The sequence below is a fragment of the Amphiura filiformis genome, chromosome 20 (genome assembly GCF_039555335.1).
Source record: "Amphiura filiformis chromosome 20, Afil_fr2py, whole genome shotgun sequence".
Lineage (NCBI taxonomy): Eukaryota > Metazoa > Echinodermata > Ophiuroidea > Amphilepidida > Amphiuridae > Amphiura > Amphiura filiformis.
Window position 1 is genome coordinate 9,444,057 of NC_092647.1, and position 17,801 is coordinate 9,461,857.

The 17,801-nt window shown below is 36.4% G+C and overlaps 1 protein-coding gene across 1 annotated transcript in view; it reads left to right on the forward strand.

Moving 5' to 3' along the window:
• Positions 1–17,801, forward strand: part of LOC140143036 (lymphocyte antigen 75-like) — a 98,702-nt gene that overhangs the window by 56,157 nt on the left and 24,744 nt on the right. The window contains 15 exon segments of the mRNA XM_072165078.1: positions 241–395; positions 1,090–1,304; positions 2,448–2,584; positions 3,518–3,576; positions 4,291–4,461; positions 5,501–5,545; positions 6,483–6,655; positions 8,315–8,385; positions 9,028–9,128; positions 10,648–10,920; positions 11,506–11,565; positions 11,568–11,665; positions 12,019–12,124; positions 13,277–13,521; positions 14,193–14,364. Of these exon segments, the coding sequence (XP_072021179.1) occupies positions 241–395; positions 1,090–1,304; positions 2,448–2,584; positions 3,518–3,576; positions 4,291–4,461; positions 5,501–5,545; positions 6,483–6,655; positions 8,315–8,385; positions 9,028–9,128; positions 10,648–10,920; positions 11,506–11,565; positions 11,568–11,665; positions 12,019–12,124; positions 13,277–13,521; positions 14,193–14,364 (2,081 nt within the window).

Here is a 17,801-nt window from a genome sequence, read left to right on the forward strand (position 1 = left end):
AGGAAATTCACATAATCAATAATTACCATTAGTTTTGATATCAAAAAATGTTTCTTCATTCTTGTCAAATTTTGCAATGATTTTGTTAATTCCAGACAAATTGCTTGTATTAGGAAATAGATCATAGATGGAAAGCAAAGATAAAATATCAAAATGAAATCAAACAATTAACCAACAAGTAGCAGAATATTAAATACAATTTAGAGGACATATTTTGAAATGATTGTGGTATTGTTACAGGTTTGAGCAGATGTACTTGAGTTCACTGCTTGGTTTGGAAGTTGACAACATGAATCAATACTGGATTGGTTTGAGTCAAAATGAAGGTGGTGTATATACATGGGTTGATGGTATAACAGAATTCACTACAACTAACTGGGGAGAAGGACAGCCAGGTAAGCCGTGTGTTTATTGGCTGGATTGATGGATGGTTGGGAGAAGGCACAAACATTGCTAGTATTTTGAAATCCATTATATAAGAACATTAACAATTAACATTACCAGGCTTCAAAGTTTTATTTTGATGAGTTGTGTGCCCGGGTGGGGTACTCAGTACAAATGACCATATGGGGATGTGCCGCAAACATAGGTAACATTGTTGGCCTTTTTATATATCAATAACCCCTTTTTATAGGCCAATTTCAATATATGGATGCGTCCTTTTTTGAAAAATAGCTCAGTTTTGCCTAACTATAGCCAAAATTGTTGACATTTCTTCAAATTTGTAAAAACTTAGACAATTTGTGTTAAATTTGAACAAAAACTTTTCTTACAAAATTGGTATATTGATGGGTCCACTTTCAAATTTAAATTCTCAGTGGCTCACCCCTACCTAAACCAAACATGAGTACCATCCCTCCTCCCGGGCTGTGTGCCAATCTATGTGTGTGTTATTTTGCTTTGAATAGTATATTAAAGTTGGTGTTTTTGTTCTTTTTAATCGTAATGGTTGTTTTGTGAAATTTAATGTTCATAGATTATTAATAATTATTCTTGGTTTTTCAATCATCTTGTTTCACTCACTTATGTGTAAAAATTAAAGCAAGGTATCAGAGAATGTTTGATGACATAGTTGTGTAATGCTTGCAGATGACAGCAAGGGTTCTTGTGTGGCAGCCAACACTGGTTACTCAGCCGCAGGCTATTGGTTCAGTGCAGAGTGTACTACATTCAAGGGCTATGTATGTGAGAGGCTACGATATGGATATACAACCATGAAACCAGCTCCTGTAGTACCTACTACCTATCCAAATAACATTGGTTGCTCCAATGGCTGGATTGGCTTTGGTGGCAACTGCTTTCAGGTTGGTGTGTGTTTATTGTCCATGAAGAATAATTATGTTTTTGTTTTATTTTGCATGAAAGTTTTGAGTGAAACTGTATGAAAATATGATATGGTAGCCTCTCTTGTATGACTATCTGAAAACAGTGCAGCATTTCATACCCTACATGTTTATTTTAGTTAGACGGCTGCAGATGCTGAAAAAACACATTTTCTACTACCGTTTTCATGACATGATGATCATTAATATTTGCAATTGGCACAACTGGGATGGAACATTGGCATATCATTTGGCTGAATGATGTCCCAAGTACCATTTGAAAGTGACTGTCTCAGTTACAATTTTGCAAACCACATCAATTGGTCCAATGGGGCACTGGCAAGTTAATGAACAGTTAAATATGAGCCCTTTGAATAACCAAGTGAAAAGTGATTAGAATTGAAATTTTTTGTGCAAGCAGCATGTTAACACTTAGACTGCTGCCCTCATTCATCAACAGTCTAGGTTGATGACTGAGAAAACTATGTGGAAAAAAAACTACTGGACTTTTGCAACCACTGAGACAGTGGCGTAGCTGCCAGGGGGGGCAGGGGGGCAATTGCCCCCTGGCAAAATTGCCTATATTGGGGCCCACGCACCCTAGTGCAAGGAAAAAAGAGGAAAAAGGAGGGAGAGGGAGAGGAGGGGCTGAGAGATGGGGAATCCATATGATATGCAATACCATACGATTATTATCAATAAGCCTGGCAAAAATTGTCTATTTGGGCCCCCGCCCCTCTACCCCCCCAAGTGCAGGAAAATTTGGTGGATTTGGGTCCCCGCCCCATACAGGCTTGCTCCCCCTGGAAAAAATCCCAGCTACGCCGCTGCACTGAGACTGCAGTTTGTGTCCAAATTGACTTTTTGACCAAGTCAATTGTTTTTAGAACTTCAGAGCGCAATCTTGTCATAATGGCATGGTACAAAGGCACTGTACATGGGTGCCGCTAGTAAGTCGTGCTATATGGCGCACAACCAAGTCACAAGAGAATATTTTTCAAAGTCTGACACACCATGAACTGTAACTTATTCAGTCATCACTTCAAAGCATAACACAAGTACATGTGCAGTGTTCAAGCCGTCAAATTCAAACTGTAATGAATTATGTGACATGTTTACTTTCAGATAAATGAGATGTTAGATCCCACTCAACGTCTTTCTTGGGATGATGCTAGGGCCAACTGTGTTGCACAGGGAGGTGATTTAGCTAGTTTGCATGGACCAGGGGAGGAGCAGTATCTTGGTGATACCTACTTACCTCTGTAAGATGTTCTCTTTTTCAATAGCAATATTTGTTGAAACCTTTACCTAGAGGTATCATTTTGTTTCTGCCATTGCTTTCAAGCAGGTAGCATATGCAGTCACTTAAAAGAGGATCAGGAATTGATGTTTATGGTAAATTGGGGGAATATTTGTGGCTAATTTCAAGATGATGCTTACTTGGAAATACTATGAATTATTGAACTTTTACAATTCATTTAAAGTAGAGTCATAGAGCAGTAGTGACAAAATATTTACAGTCATTGACTCTAGTGCAAGAGGTTTTGGTTCAGTACCTGGTAGAAGAATTGAATTACAAAGCAGATGCAGTGAATGACATCCACTCTGCAGAAATTTCTCATCAGGATAATATTAATGGAATTGAGGGCATGATCAATTGTTTTAAGCCCAAGGCAGAGCCCGTTCACACATTCCCCAACATTCAGTAGCTGTATTTCAACAAATAATAACAAAAAAAAGATGTAACATTCTTAAAAATGTAATTTTCCTACTTTTTGGTATACTGTGATCGTCACGCTGAAGCAGCCAAGCATCAACTTTGTAAATGCCTGACTCTCTGATGCTGCCTGATAACATGTGCATATGAACACTAAATGATTCACCCAGGTTACATTTTGATAAAGTATATGCATGAAAAGTCCATAACAAATTTGGCCAGAGTGCAAGGAAAAAAGGTGGTATGAATTTCCTTGCACTCTACTTCCTTGAATACTACTTAAAAGAAGTATTTGACATTTAAAACTGTCGAACAAACTAAAATGTCAAACAAACTATCACAATAATACATGCCCTTTAAACACTTTAAAACAACAGTTTGAATAATTTCTTGAAACCTATTCAAGTCAATAACATAGTAATGTATCCCATAACAAGGAAAGGATAACTAAATTGGTACTCTTGACTTTATTATTCAGAGATCCCTTGGATAATCCAGGATACTGGGTTGGGCTCAATGATCTGGCAGTGGAAGGAGGTAAGATGGTTTCTGTATTCAATTTAACATGTTCTGTGCATTGAAGGAAGACATCTCAGAGTCACTTCACAAACCTATTCCTGCTTCTACACAGCACCCATTTTTTGAGATTAAACCAATCACAATCTTTTAGTTTGAACTAAGTGGCAATCAAAGTCCAATTATTATATTTGTGATTTTTTTGTGAGACAAAGGGGCAAAAACATTAGCAGTGTTACAATTGCTTTTGATTTATGTTGTGTTAGCCTCTTTTACTGATCTTGATATTTATTGATCCTGATGACAGATCAGAGGAGATAAGACATGTTTAGGTGTAACATGACAGTGGCTATCAAAATTGGACATTGTTCAGGACTCATCCAAAACAAAAGAACATAATCAGGACAGTGACAAAGATAGCAGCAAGAAGGGTATTTTGTCACCTTGCACAGGCAGTAAGGTGGGCATGGTGCCAATCCATGCAGAGCTTGCATATCCCATGTTGGATTCAACCACAGATTTGTAAATTATAGCTCTTTTTTAGGTGTGTTAAGATAAGGGTAGCCCATTCAGAAAAACAGGTCAATACATTGGCATTCTGGTGACCACATCGGGTCCTTATTGACATAGATACCAAGGAGATCAATGTTGTCTATGTCTTCATGTTCCAAAGAAGATGTGTTTTGACAAAGCCTAAAAGAACGTCAAACATTATTCATTAATTTGCACACACAGGTTATGAATGGAGTGATGGCACACCTGTAGATTATACTAATTGGGATGGAGGTGAACCTAATGACTATGGTGGTACTGAGGAATGCGTGGAAGCATTTGTCAATATAGAAAGAGGATGGAATGATAACGCTTGCTATGCACAGCTCAACTGGATTTGTAAAATACCCAAAGGTAAATAGTCAGATCTATAACAGGAATATGAATGAGTAAGCCAACTGTTTAGGCCAAAATTAAAAATTGTTGTGTTGCCCTCAGGTAGGAATAATGGGAAGGTTGGGTCAGTTGGTCAATGTTTCTTTTTTAAACCTTCAGTTTTTAAAATCTCCCAAAATATTAAATAATGCTCCTTCCATTAGGGACATTTGTCAATTTTCACTATTGGGTACTTGTTAGGTAATCAATGTAAGACTAGTCTTTGAATGAAACATTAATTTTAAGTGAAAAACATTGATTTTTTTAACATATCTTTAAAATTGGTCATTAAAAAATACAAAAAAACAACAACCAAAAACCAAAATGCAAATTGCGACCCTAATTTTTCAGGATTTAGGGTTGGTTGCTAAAGGCATCACAACAATATTTTTTTTGCTTTATACTTTAAGAGTGAAATCGAATAATAGCCTAGTGCATAATGCTATGTTAAATCTGACATATTGGGTTGTGACACCAACATATCAATACATTATGTAGTCAGTTTAATGTGTGCCTTGCACATGCAGGAAAGAGACTGATTCCTAGTGAGATTTGCTCTTGTGTTACCTAAAGACTCCACAATTAAGTTTTAGATAAATAATTGGAAATATGAAGAATGATATGGCAAAACTTGTTGTTGTGTTGAAAAAAGTAGGAAATATTCTTGAAATATTATAGACATGTATCAGTAATATAAAACAAATAGTTGCTGTCTTAAATTTATGTAATAGTAATATATAATCACTTAGTGAAAGTTTGATTGTTCCATTTCACTCACTGTTTCAGCTCTTGAAATGGAAGAATGTCATCTTTCACCAAGTGATTTACAATTTCAAAGATTTCACTAATAGCATGTTAACCAGAACGATATATATGCACTTGTAAATGTGTCAATAGTTCAACTGAAAAATCTGTGTTGCCAAAATTTCTTCTCATCAAGACATGTCCAACAATGAAGTGCATTGTGCATTGACATTTTAAGCTGTCATAATAATCTCTGTTTAACTTGTTTTAACAGGAAAGGCACCAATCACACCTTCACCGCCTCCACAACCTGGAGCTCGTAAGTGTTGTCATCTCAAATTGAGATGTAATGTAATGAAAACTAATAAAGCGCACAATAACAACATGGTAGATGGGTTGATAGACATCAAACATCATTGCAGTCAGAAACGATAGACATTGCACAAGGCATTGTGATATAATTGTAAAAAGAAAAAGGACAAAAAATTGGTGAAGGGATTGCTTCAAAAATGATGGAAAATGTAGTAGGTGGTTGCTATGAAATATTCAGCAATTGCTATTCAAAGGGTTTATGCAATATGTGACCATCCAGCACAACTGAGCCCTGAAGTCGAAGTTGCCAATCATCATTTTTGAGATATTCAACCAAAATATTCTGCTTGAAATTAGCTTTAAAATGATGTATATCATGTCTATAGTACTTGACATTTAAGTAGTGAAAAATCAATAAAACAGTCAATAAATCCTTTGTTTCCTATTGTTTATTGTTAAGTTCAATGGAGCATATCTCAATAGTGGCACTGGAGACATCTGGGCTCAGTTGTGCTGGATGGTCACATATGTGTATGCAATGCAATATGCATAATATGATATGCATGCAGGGGATACAACAGGACATGCTCTGTGGATGTGGTAAGACATGTAGGGGATATAATAAGGGAAGAAGAAGAAAAAGAGAAAAAAGTGAATGGTGTAGAAAGGCTTTCATTTATGTAATATTATGTTGTGTGGGTATCTACTCCTTGGTCTTAAATCACTTTTATTTTGGTGTGTGTGGGATGGGTGTGTGTGTGAATGTGGCATCATTTGCCATAGTCTCATTGTCACCTGTTTTAGTGATCACTCCTGTTTACTCAGCTAGGAGAGCTTCCTTGAAGCATGGGCATTCTGCTAGTTTTATTATAATATATCAATATCAATTATTCTTTAATTTTCAACATTGGGGTGAAAAGTTGTAATTTTTGTTTCATATCTAGCATGTCCTAGTGATCCAGACTGGCTGTTCCGTGATGGATATTGCTATTATAACAGCGATCCTACTGGTGATGGTAGACTTAGTTTTGATGAAGCAGAAGACTATTGCCACGAGAAAGGAGGTCATTTAGCATCTATACATGACCAAGATGAACAAGACTTTATCAATAGCATGGTGAGCAACCTGTCACACTTAACACAAGAAGCTCCAACTGTTGATCCATATTTCCTACTAGCCTTACTTTTATGCTCTAAAGTTGTATATTAACCCACTTTAATCAAAGCTTTGGGCATTCTGTTCCATATGACTGTTCAAACAATAGATTTCACCATCATTTTTTCTGATGACGGGACCTTGACATCCTCTTAGTAAGGTTATAGACATTCTTGCTAGAGTTTCTTGCAATTACCAAATGGACCTTGTACACTCTTCTATGTTGACCGTAAACTCCTCTCTCGGAGATTTTGTGAGGAAGCTTTCTGCTCCACTTGACAGACTATGTTAGTCCAGCAAAATACCACAGTTCGATGATGGAGATATTTCAGTCTGCCGCTTCTTTGAGTTGACAGCACAATCAAGCACTATTGGCTCTACTACCACCTTTGGCTTATTTAATTCTCTCCAACACAAGAACCGTGAACTGAAGTTTGAAGACTTCAATTGTGGTAACTTTGTACCAATACTGGCTAATATAAATTTCACAAAGTTCCCTCTTAGAACATCATACAGCCTCCCTCTCTCCAGATCATTATACAATTTCATATGATTCTAGATCAATCTAAACTATTTATGGCATATTACAACATTTAATCATCACAAGCCAATCAGACTCATTAATCTGTTTACTTCATATCTAAAAATAATACATTACTTCAACACAAACCAATCACCATCCTTTACCTGTGTACAGTGCTGCACTGTGATTCTTGGCATAATGCCAGCAATTAATCATGACCATTAGAGTATTATCCAAATGTTTCCAGAACTTTCTCCACATTACTGGATATATGAATTTCTTGTTCACTTTAATCATTAGCATTCTAGAATATTCCATAAATTTCAAAACAAGTTAATGCCTGATGACAAAACGTAACTTCCAATGAATATTATGGAATATTTGGGGGCAAATATACACTGCTATTTCACTGCTGACACATGGGTACATCATGGATGCGGTTAGAAATCAAGAACTACCACTGAAGGACCCTCAAAGTGTGCCTATAAGATACCAGTTGACTTGTAGATGACGTATAGTGGAGTACTTATGTAGGTACTCATCTACGGGGGTATTGCAGTATGGTGGCCACGACGCTGGTACTTTTTGGTGTAGTACCAACATTTCCCACCTTGGTGTAGGGTACTGCAAAGTACCACTGCAGAAGAGGTACACCATCGCCAGGAATCCTGTAGTGTATAGTACACTAGATCTTAACAGCATTTTCCTCAATTGTCAAGAATGTTGTCCTGTTGAACCCATAACAAAAACTTTTGTCAATCATTTTCCTGAATTGCTTGACACAGTTTGACATTATGTGCTATTTGTTCTCTGTGTAATCATTAGCAGCATGTTTTCCAAATTGGCTCTTATAGGGTTGGTTTAAAACTTATGCAATCAAAGTACACATTTTTTTACACTTGCTGGCCACATTGTTTGGGTGAATATGCAACTAAAAAATGCATAAAATATTTACTACTTTGCATGCGAGTGTATAGTGTTTAAATTAGTTCCCAATTGACTTGCATTGACATATTTCATTTTATTTACTTATAATAGAACACACTGACAATTATTTAAATCTTATTGTTATTTATTTTCTTCCATGTCTATTTCAGCTAAGGCAAAATTTGGTAGGGGAGTATTGGATTGGTCTGAAAGATGCTAATTTGGGTAGTGGAATCTTTGAGTAAGTGACATTATCATTAAAATATAATATTGGTTTTTGATTTAAACAATGCAATTTATGTAGATAATTTCAAATGACTGATATACATTGGCATAGCTTACTTTATGTCTGTCTCTAATTATAGGTTAAGACTTCAATGATTGCATACTGCTTCAGTGGATCAAACCTTACGAGTGTTTCTTAACGTTTGATTGACAGTTGCTAGGCTCTATCATACTTAATTCCAGATCTGCGCAGTAACAGTTATAATGATTGTAATGATTTATCGAAAGTATATTTATTTATTTTAAGAAAAAAATACTTGTTTTCATCTCATTTTTGTTTTAATAGGAAACTATTAGACCCATATTTTACTTATTTTGTTGTGTTATCTTGATTCAAATCTAGCGTCGTCTGCTTAACCGATTTAAGGAAGATTGGTGAATGACTTGATTTGGGCAAACAAGTGGCTTGTCCTATAGTATATTATTACTCCAGGATCCTTACAACATTTTCTCTCTTTAAATTTCAAGCTTTTGAATAGCTGTAAATTGATTTGTGAGAAACCTTATGATAATAATTATATGTGACATAGCCAAGCTTGATGACAAGAAATGGCTTACCTCGCCATCTTTGCTACAAGACTTGTTTATTGTCTTACAGGTGGTCAGATGGTACTCCATATGACTTCACTAATTGGCATCCAGGCCAGCCTGATTTCTACAATGGAGAAGAACAGTGTGTAGCTACCAGAGTGGATCAGAGTTCGTATTCTTTTTGATTTTTTAAGACATGTTAAGTTGATGAGCAGCTTTCAAAATAATATTTGTATGAAAAGCGGCTTACCATATGCTTTGGCATAATTCAACCAATAATTTATCACAATATAGAGTGCACAATTTACTTAATTAGTACAATTAGTCACATAAAACAGCTTGAATTCACTGAGTGGAAATAGAATTGCTAGTTCATATTATAATTAAATGGAAGGTGTACTGTTAAGGCAATAGAACTAGAGCAGATTATTGTTCTGAGATGAATATGTATGTAAACGAAGAATGTTAAATCAGTGAGAAATGATCATGATGATAATAGCAGCATATATATAATAGCATGATATAATGTTATGCACCCTCAACACTAATTTGTCATGAATTGAAAGACCCATTGCTGTGGTAATGGAGCAGCTGGTCAATAACACATGAGTGTGATATTCAATGTAATATGAACTAACATTATCATCCAGTTATGTGAGAAAAGAATTAAGAGAAGAATTTAAGCAGTATAAACATCATCCTGTCAAGATGTCATGATTGCAAAATTCAGCAGACATCGTCATGTATTCTATTGATCAAGGTTAATGATATACTTGTGGGATTCTCTCACAAAGATAGAGAAATATTATTATTGTGTAAAGCTCCCAGGTCCTGTGTGTTTGTAACTTAGAGAAAAGTCTCTTCCATTTATGATTATTGCTGAGACTAAGCTTCAATTTAAATTAAACATTTCAGCAATTTGTAATTTGACCCCTGTTTACATTTTGATGACCTTTTCCTGCCATCTAGGAAAGACATTTATTTGGCCGTATCATCAAAAGCTACATTTGTGCCAATTTCAGACTTTTCAGAAGTTCAAAATACTTTCACTATCATCCTGTAGCACTAATGTAATACCTTGTTACATTATTTTAGCATGAATTCAAATTATCTGACCTCTGATTGATATATTATGTAGCAACTGTATCTCTTATTAAAATGAAGCAATTAAAACATTACCCCGTCCCCTGCACTCCATGTATCCGTGGGTAGGCATGCCATTGGAAATATTGTGATAAGATGGGGTGATTCGCAAAAACGCACAAAAGAGGGGATAATTTTTCAAAATACATTTGCGAAAATGTAAAAAAATGGTGTCTTAATCTATGAATCAAGTAAAATAAATGTGCATAATCAACTATTCATTATGCTCATAATATTGAGCTAAATTCTTATTTTGGCAAAAAATTTGCAAACCTTACTCAGTCATATATGTGAGATATCTTTGGAATATCGTTTGCATTTTACCCAAAAAAGGGCATTGTTGAAGGGAAAATTGTAAAATTATTTTTAAAAAAAATGTTTTCCCCTGAAAAGTTTGTGAAATGAGATAAAGATAAGATGCAAAAGGGTGTGTTTTCACAGACGAGTATGCCTAAAATACACAGAGAGCAGGATAATTACATAGGCATAGCGTAATTAAGAAATTGATCATATAATTTGACGTGAAACTAAATATGTCTCCTAGCTGGTGGTAATTGGAATGACCAAGCCTGTGGAATTCGACAGACTTTCATCTGCAAGAAGAACTCAGACAACACAGCTCCTGTAACCCATGAGCCCACAACACCTGCCCAAGGAGGATGCCCTACTGATTGGTTGAAGCTTGATAACAGGTGCTATCATATGGAAGGTGGCAATGATTTGGCTAAATGGGTTGATTGGCAGACTGCTAGAGATAGGTGTGCTGGGCTTATACCTGGAGCCACACTGGCTACTATTCATTCAAGAATTGCACAATGTAAGTAGAATGGCAAATCCAGTCAAGTGAAACAGTTTACATCATATCAAATTTATTCAAAGTAGGTAGGATTTTTATTTTGAAGGTAAATGTACAAATGATGTGATGACAAAAATGGTAGAGTAGGATTGAAATGATATAGGTTTGGGTGATTTATTTATTTATACTTTTATTCAAGCAGAGTAGCCCCTTCAATAACAAACACTGATTTCCAAGGAGGCCTGCAAGTACATAACATAATTAAAACAATATAGTAAAATGTGAGATACATATTTGTACAATAATAATATAAATTAAAACTAATTTACATGAAATCTCTATTGTTATGAAGTCAGTAATGTCAACATTTTATAATCAGATTATTACAATGCATGTTTAACAAAAGTGGCATCTTTTAGTTGTATTCATAACATTAATATACACAAAATGTGTGATCCAAGAACTACATACATTAATGTGTCTAAAAATGACAAAAACTAATTTTTGATGAAATGATGATTTTGGCCTATCTAATTAGTTATACCTATCCCACCTTAATGTGATAGTTTCCTAATTTTGAACTGCTTTTGATTTATTTTTTCACAGCTGAATTGACAGCCTACTTATACTATACCCAGGCTGATGTTTGGATTGGCTTGTCTGATATAGGAGCAGCGGAAAATTTCATTGGGTTGATGGGAGCACACTGGATTATACTAACTGGCTTCCAGGTCAGCCAGATGGACAGATATTACTACCAGATGGAGTAAGTACATGTGATAGAATAATATTACTACCAGATGGAATGAGTACATGTGATAGAGATGAAAGTTTCCAGGTGCTGGGCTGTGACTAGTGGCCATGGGGGTATTTTTAAAATGAAATTAATGATGACAAATAATACACAATATGAACTTGATGAAAATACTTCTGTAGAGTCAGTTGAGTATGTTGTCAAAATAGGTTTTCTTTGCAGACATACAAGTTGAATGCACTGTCATAGTGCAATAATGGAACATCCAATATCCTATGAGTGAAGGTGGAAAGTGTTGATGAGATCTACCAATATAACTAATAAATCTTAATACAATTCCTGCTCTTTACATTTTTGTATGTTAGTCGCGCAGTGATTGTGTTGTGATGGCCAATGATGCTGATCACCCAGGCAGATGGAATGACATCAGCTGTAGTAAGACACATGCATTCCTATGTGAAGCCAAACCAGGTAAGTAAACCTGTAATCAAGTTGAATCTCTGATCAACATGTTGAACCTATATTGTATTCAAGTTTGACATTTCATTATTGCTTACAGATAATGACATCTTGAAATGGAATGTCTCCACTAGATAAATCATTTAGTTGCTATTTTAGCTTTGCAACTTAGATATTTGGACTTCCTTCCCAATATCCCAGTTTAATTACACATTGTACACAAATCCCTCAACCTATGAAATTAAAGCCATATTGTAACATTTGAGGAGGATGCCCTCAATATTTTTCAAACTTCTGTTTTTTACACATTATTGTAATGCACTTTAGTAAATTATCACACCCTGCAATAATCAAGACTTGAGGTGGTGTAGTTTTGTCAGAATCCGGGATTTTTAATAAAATGACTGAACAAGATGTTTAATTATTATGATGGAAATATGAGTCAAATGTGTATGTGATGTTCATAACACAGTACATACGACAAGGTTCGAAATGTCAACCCAGTTTGACTGACAAATTTGCCAAAAAGTAAAGTTATTGCTAAAACAATAAAATACACTTTTTCTATAGTGAAATTTTGTGCAGAATCTTAATCTGAAGTCAAAAATACCTACAGTGCTTTCGTTTTCAAAATCCAAAATTCCTATGGCAATTTCCTATACGAAAAAGTGTGTCCAGGGCTCTAAAATGGGCATATCAGATTGTTAAAAAAATCCAGGCATTTTTGATATAGACAGTGAGCACCAATAACTCAAACTTGTTATAGCCAAGTATCTTGGGCACATCAAGTTTGAATTTTAAGTCCATAGGTTGATTATTAAAAAAGCTTGGATTTTTTTAACAAACGCATGTATTTTTTTCACACCCTTGAAAATTAAGGGGTAGGGGTTACATTTTGTGATTTTTTTGAATATCTATGCAGAACAGTTAAAAAAAACGACAAAGTCACATTCACCGGATTGGTGACAGATGTATTAAATAGTGATTTCCTCTGTATTACCTTATCTGTTAAGGCCAAAAGAGGAGCTATCAAACGGTGAAAACTAACATTTTGTGAAAGAAAAAAATGCAATTCTATTTTCTTATGGAAATGTTACAATATGGTTTTAAAAGGCACAATGCCTGTACCACTAACATGCAAGACTTTGTTGTGATTTGTTTAAGATGTGGCCTATCCGGATATCCCTATAGGGAATGAGGTCTGTATCAAATCCAGCTATTACAGGTATGCAGATGATTGCTACAAGGTAGTACCATCACTTATGACCTTTGACGCAGCCAAGACTTACTGTGAAAATGACGGCACTGTGTTAGCAACTATTGCTGATGGTTACCAGGAGGCTTTTGTGGAGACTATGGTTGCTAAGTATGGAGGTGAACAGCTGTGGATTGGTCTTGTGGATGATTCAGTGAGTGTTTGTATTTATCAATCAAGTTTTTTTATATCGGTGATTAATTTTTATGACATATACTTTACGTTAACTCAAGTTATCATCGAAATGTCTTCCATTTTGGAAGAACACTTTGGTTAAATATAACTTTCACTATAGAGGAACTAAGCTTTTCTATTTTTTCATGTTGAGTTCTATTTTTCATTGACCCCTTTTGTAATCATTGTTATTTTGGCATGCCTCTAATGTCACACCCAGTGCTTGTGGCCCCCTCGCTATGCCACTGTTTACAATGCACCTTTCAAACTGAGTGTGTGCCTGTTAAGGATCTTCATGTAGTGCATTTTGCTGATAACACAGAGTAAGCTCTACTCTACAATAGTCACTAAACCAACTTGTTTATTGTTTAACACTTCTTGCTTACAACCCATAAATGGGACTACTATCCCTTCCCTGGGCATCCAAAATGAAATTAAAAGGGGACAATGTGATCAGTGAAAACTAACATTTAAATAGGAATCGATTCTTTATGCAAATAACAGATTATTGCTTAAATACCCCAGTGATATGACTGACATGACACAGGTAAAGAAATACTTTACAAAAAAGGAAAGATCTCTACTAGGTGGCTACAATGTAGTAGATTCTAAACAGCAAATGTACATGATATGTCTGTCTTTCTGTAATAGAGTGATGGTCGTTTTAAATGGTTGGATGGGTGGCCATTGTACTACACAGACTGGGCCAACAATGAACCTAGCATGAAGAATGGTGAAGCATGTGTTGTGATCAAGAGTAATGGGAGATGGGATAACATCCCTTGTAGTGAACAACACTACCCCATATGCAAAGATACCTCAGGTATGTCTAATATCCCTTGTAGTGAACAACACTACCCCATATGCAAAGACACATCAGGTATGTCTAAATATCCCTTGTAGAGAACAACGCTACCCCATATGCAAAGACACATCAGGTATGTCTAATATCCCTTGTAGTGAACAACACTACCCCATATGCAAAGACACATCAGGTATGTCTAATATCCCTTGTAGAGAACAACACTACCCCATATGCAAAGACACATCAGGTATGTCAAATATCCCTTGTAGAGAACAACACTACCCCATATGCAAAGACACATCAGGTATGTCTAATATCCCTTGTAGAGAACAACACTACCCCATATGCAAAGACACATCAGGTATGTCAAATATCCCTTGTAGAGAACAACACTACCCCATATGCAAAGATACCTCAGGTATGTCTAATATCCCTTGTAGAGAACAACACTACCCCATATGCAAAGACACATCAGGTATGTCTAATATCCCTTGTAGTGAACAACACTACCCCATATGCAAAGACACATCAGGTATGTCAAATATCCCTTGTAGTGAACAACGCTACCCCATATGCAAAGACACATCAGGTATGTCAAATATCCCTTGTAGAGAACAACACTACCCCATATGCAAAGACACATCAGGTATGTCTAATATCCCTTGTAGTGAACAACACTACCCCATATGCAAAGACACATCAGGTATGTCAAATATCCCTTGTAGTGAACAACGCTACCCCATATGCAAAGACACATCAGGTATGTCAAATATCCCTTGTAGTGAACAACGCTACCCCATATGCAAAGACACATCAGGTATGTCAAATATCCCTTGTAGAGAACAACACTACCCCATATGCAAAGACACATCAGGTATGTCAAATATCCCTTGTAGTGAACAACACTACCCCATATGCAAAGATACCTCAGGTATGTCTAATATCCCTTGTAGTGAACAACACTACCCCATATGCAAAGACACATCAGGTATGTCAAATATCCCTTGTAGTGAACAACGCTACCCCATATGCAAAGACACATCAGGTATGTCAAATATCCCTTGTAGAGAACAACACTACCCCATATGCAAAGACACATCAGGTATGTCAAATATCCCTTGTAGAGAACAACACTACCCCATATGCAAAGACACATCAGGTATGTCAAATATCCCTTGTAGAGAACAACACTACCCCATATGCAAAGACACATCAGGTATGTCAAATATCCCTTGTAGTGAACAACACTACCCCATATGCAAAGACACATCAGGTATGTCAAATATCCCTTGTAGTGAACAACACTACCCCATATGGAAAGACACATCAGGTATGTCAAAGTGAACAACACTACCCCATATGCAAAGACACATCAGGTATGTCTAATATCCCTTGTAGTGAACAACACTACCCCATATGGAAAGACACATCAGGTATGTCAAAGTGAACAACACTACCCCATATGCAAAGACACATCAGGTATGTCTAATAACACTACCCCATATGCAAAGACACATCAGGTATGTCTAATATCCCTTGTAGAGAACAACACTACCCCACATGCAAGACACATCAGGTATGTCTAATATCCCTTGTAGAGAACAACACTACCCCATATGCAAAGACACATCAGGTATGTCAAATATCCCTTGTAGAGAACAACACTACCCCATATGCAAAGACACATCAGGTATGTATAACATCCCTTGCAGTGAACAACACTACCCCATATGCAAAGACACATCAGGTATGTCTAATATCCCTTGTAGAGAACAACACTGCCCCATATGCAAAGACACATCAGGTATGTCTAATATCCCTTGTAGTGAACAACACCACCCCATATGCAAAGACACATCAGGTATGTCAAATATCCCTTGCAGTGAACAACACCACCCCATATGCAAAGACACATCAGGTATGTCTAATATCCCTTGTAGTGAACAACACTACCACATATGCAAAGACACATCAGGTATGTCAAAGTGAACAACACTACCCCATATGCAAAGACACATCAGGTATGTCTAACATCCCTTGTAGAGAACAACACTACCCCACATGCAAAGACACATCAGGTATGTCTAATATCCCTTGTAGTGAACAACACTACCCCATATGCAAAGACACATCAGGTATGTCTATAATATCCCTTGTAGAGAACAACGCTACCCCATATGCAAAGACACATCAGGTATGTCTATAATATCCCTTGTAGTGAACAACACTACCCCATATGCAAAGACACATCAGGTATGTCAAATATCCCTTGTAGTGAACAACACTACTCCATATGCAAAGACACATCAGGTATGTCAAATATCCCTTGAAGTGAACAACACCACCCCATATGCAAAGACACATCAGGTATGTCAAATATCCCTTGTAGAGAACAACACTACCCCATATGCAAAGACACATCAGGTATGTCAAATATCCCTTGTAGAGAACAACACTACCCCATATGCAAAGACACATCAGGTATGTCAAATATCCCTTGTAGTGAACAACACTACCCCACATGCAAAGACACATCATGTATGTCAAATATCCCTTGTAGAGAACAACACTACCCCATATGCAAAGACACATCAGGTATGTCTAATATCCCTTGTAGAGAGCAACACTACCCCATATGCAAAGACACATCAGGTATGTCAAATATCCCTTGTAGAGAACAACACTACCCCATATGCAAAGACACATCAGGTATGTCAAATATCCCTTGTAGAGAACAACACTACCCCATATGCAAAGACACATCAGGTATGTCAAATATCCCTTGTAGAGAACAACACTACCCCATATGCAAAGACACATCAGGTATGTCAAATATCCCTTGTAGTGAACAACACTACCCCACATGCAAAGACACATCATGTATGTCAAATATCCCTTGTAGAGAACAACACTACCCCATATGCAAAGACACATCAGGTATGTCTAATATCCCTTGTAGAGAACAACACTACCCCATATGCAAAGACACATCAGGTATGTCAAATATCCCTTGTAGAGAACAACACTACCCCATATGCAAAGACACATCAGGTATGTCAAATATCCCTTGTAGAGAACAACACTACCCCATATGCAAAGACACATCAGGTATGTCAAATATCCCTTGTAGTGAACAACACTACCCCACATGCAAAGACACATCAGGTATGTCAAATATCCCTTGTAGAGAACAACACTACCCCATATGCAAAGACACATCAGGTATGTCTAATATCCCTTGTAGTGAACAACACTACCCCATATGCAAAGACACATCAGGTATGTCAAAGTGAACAACACTACCCCATATGCAAAGACACATCAGGTATGTCTAAGCCATATTACAAAATGAAAGATTCAATGCTATGTATTTAAGTAAAATTGTGAGAGTAAAATTGCTCCCTTCTACCTATTTGTATTTAATAATATTACAGGGCAGAAAATAATATTATGAA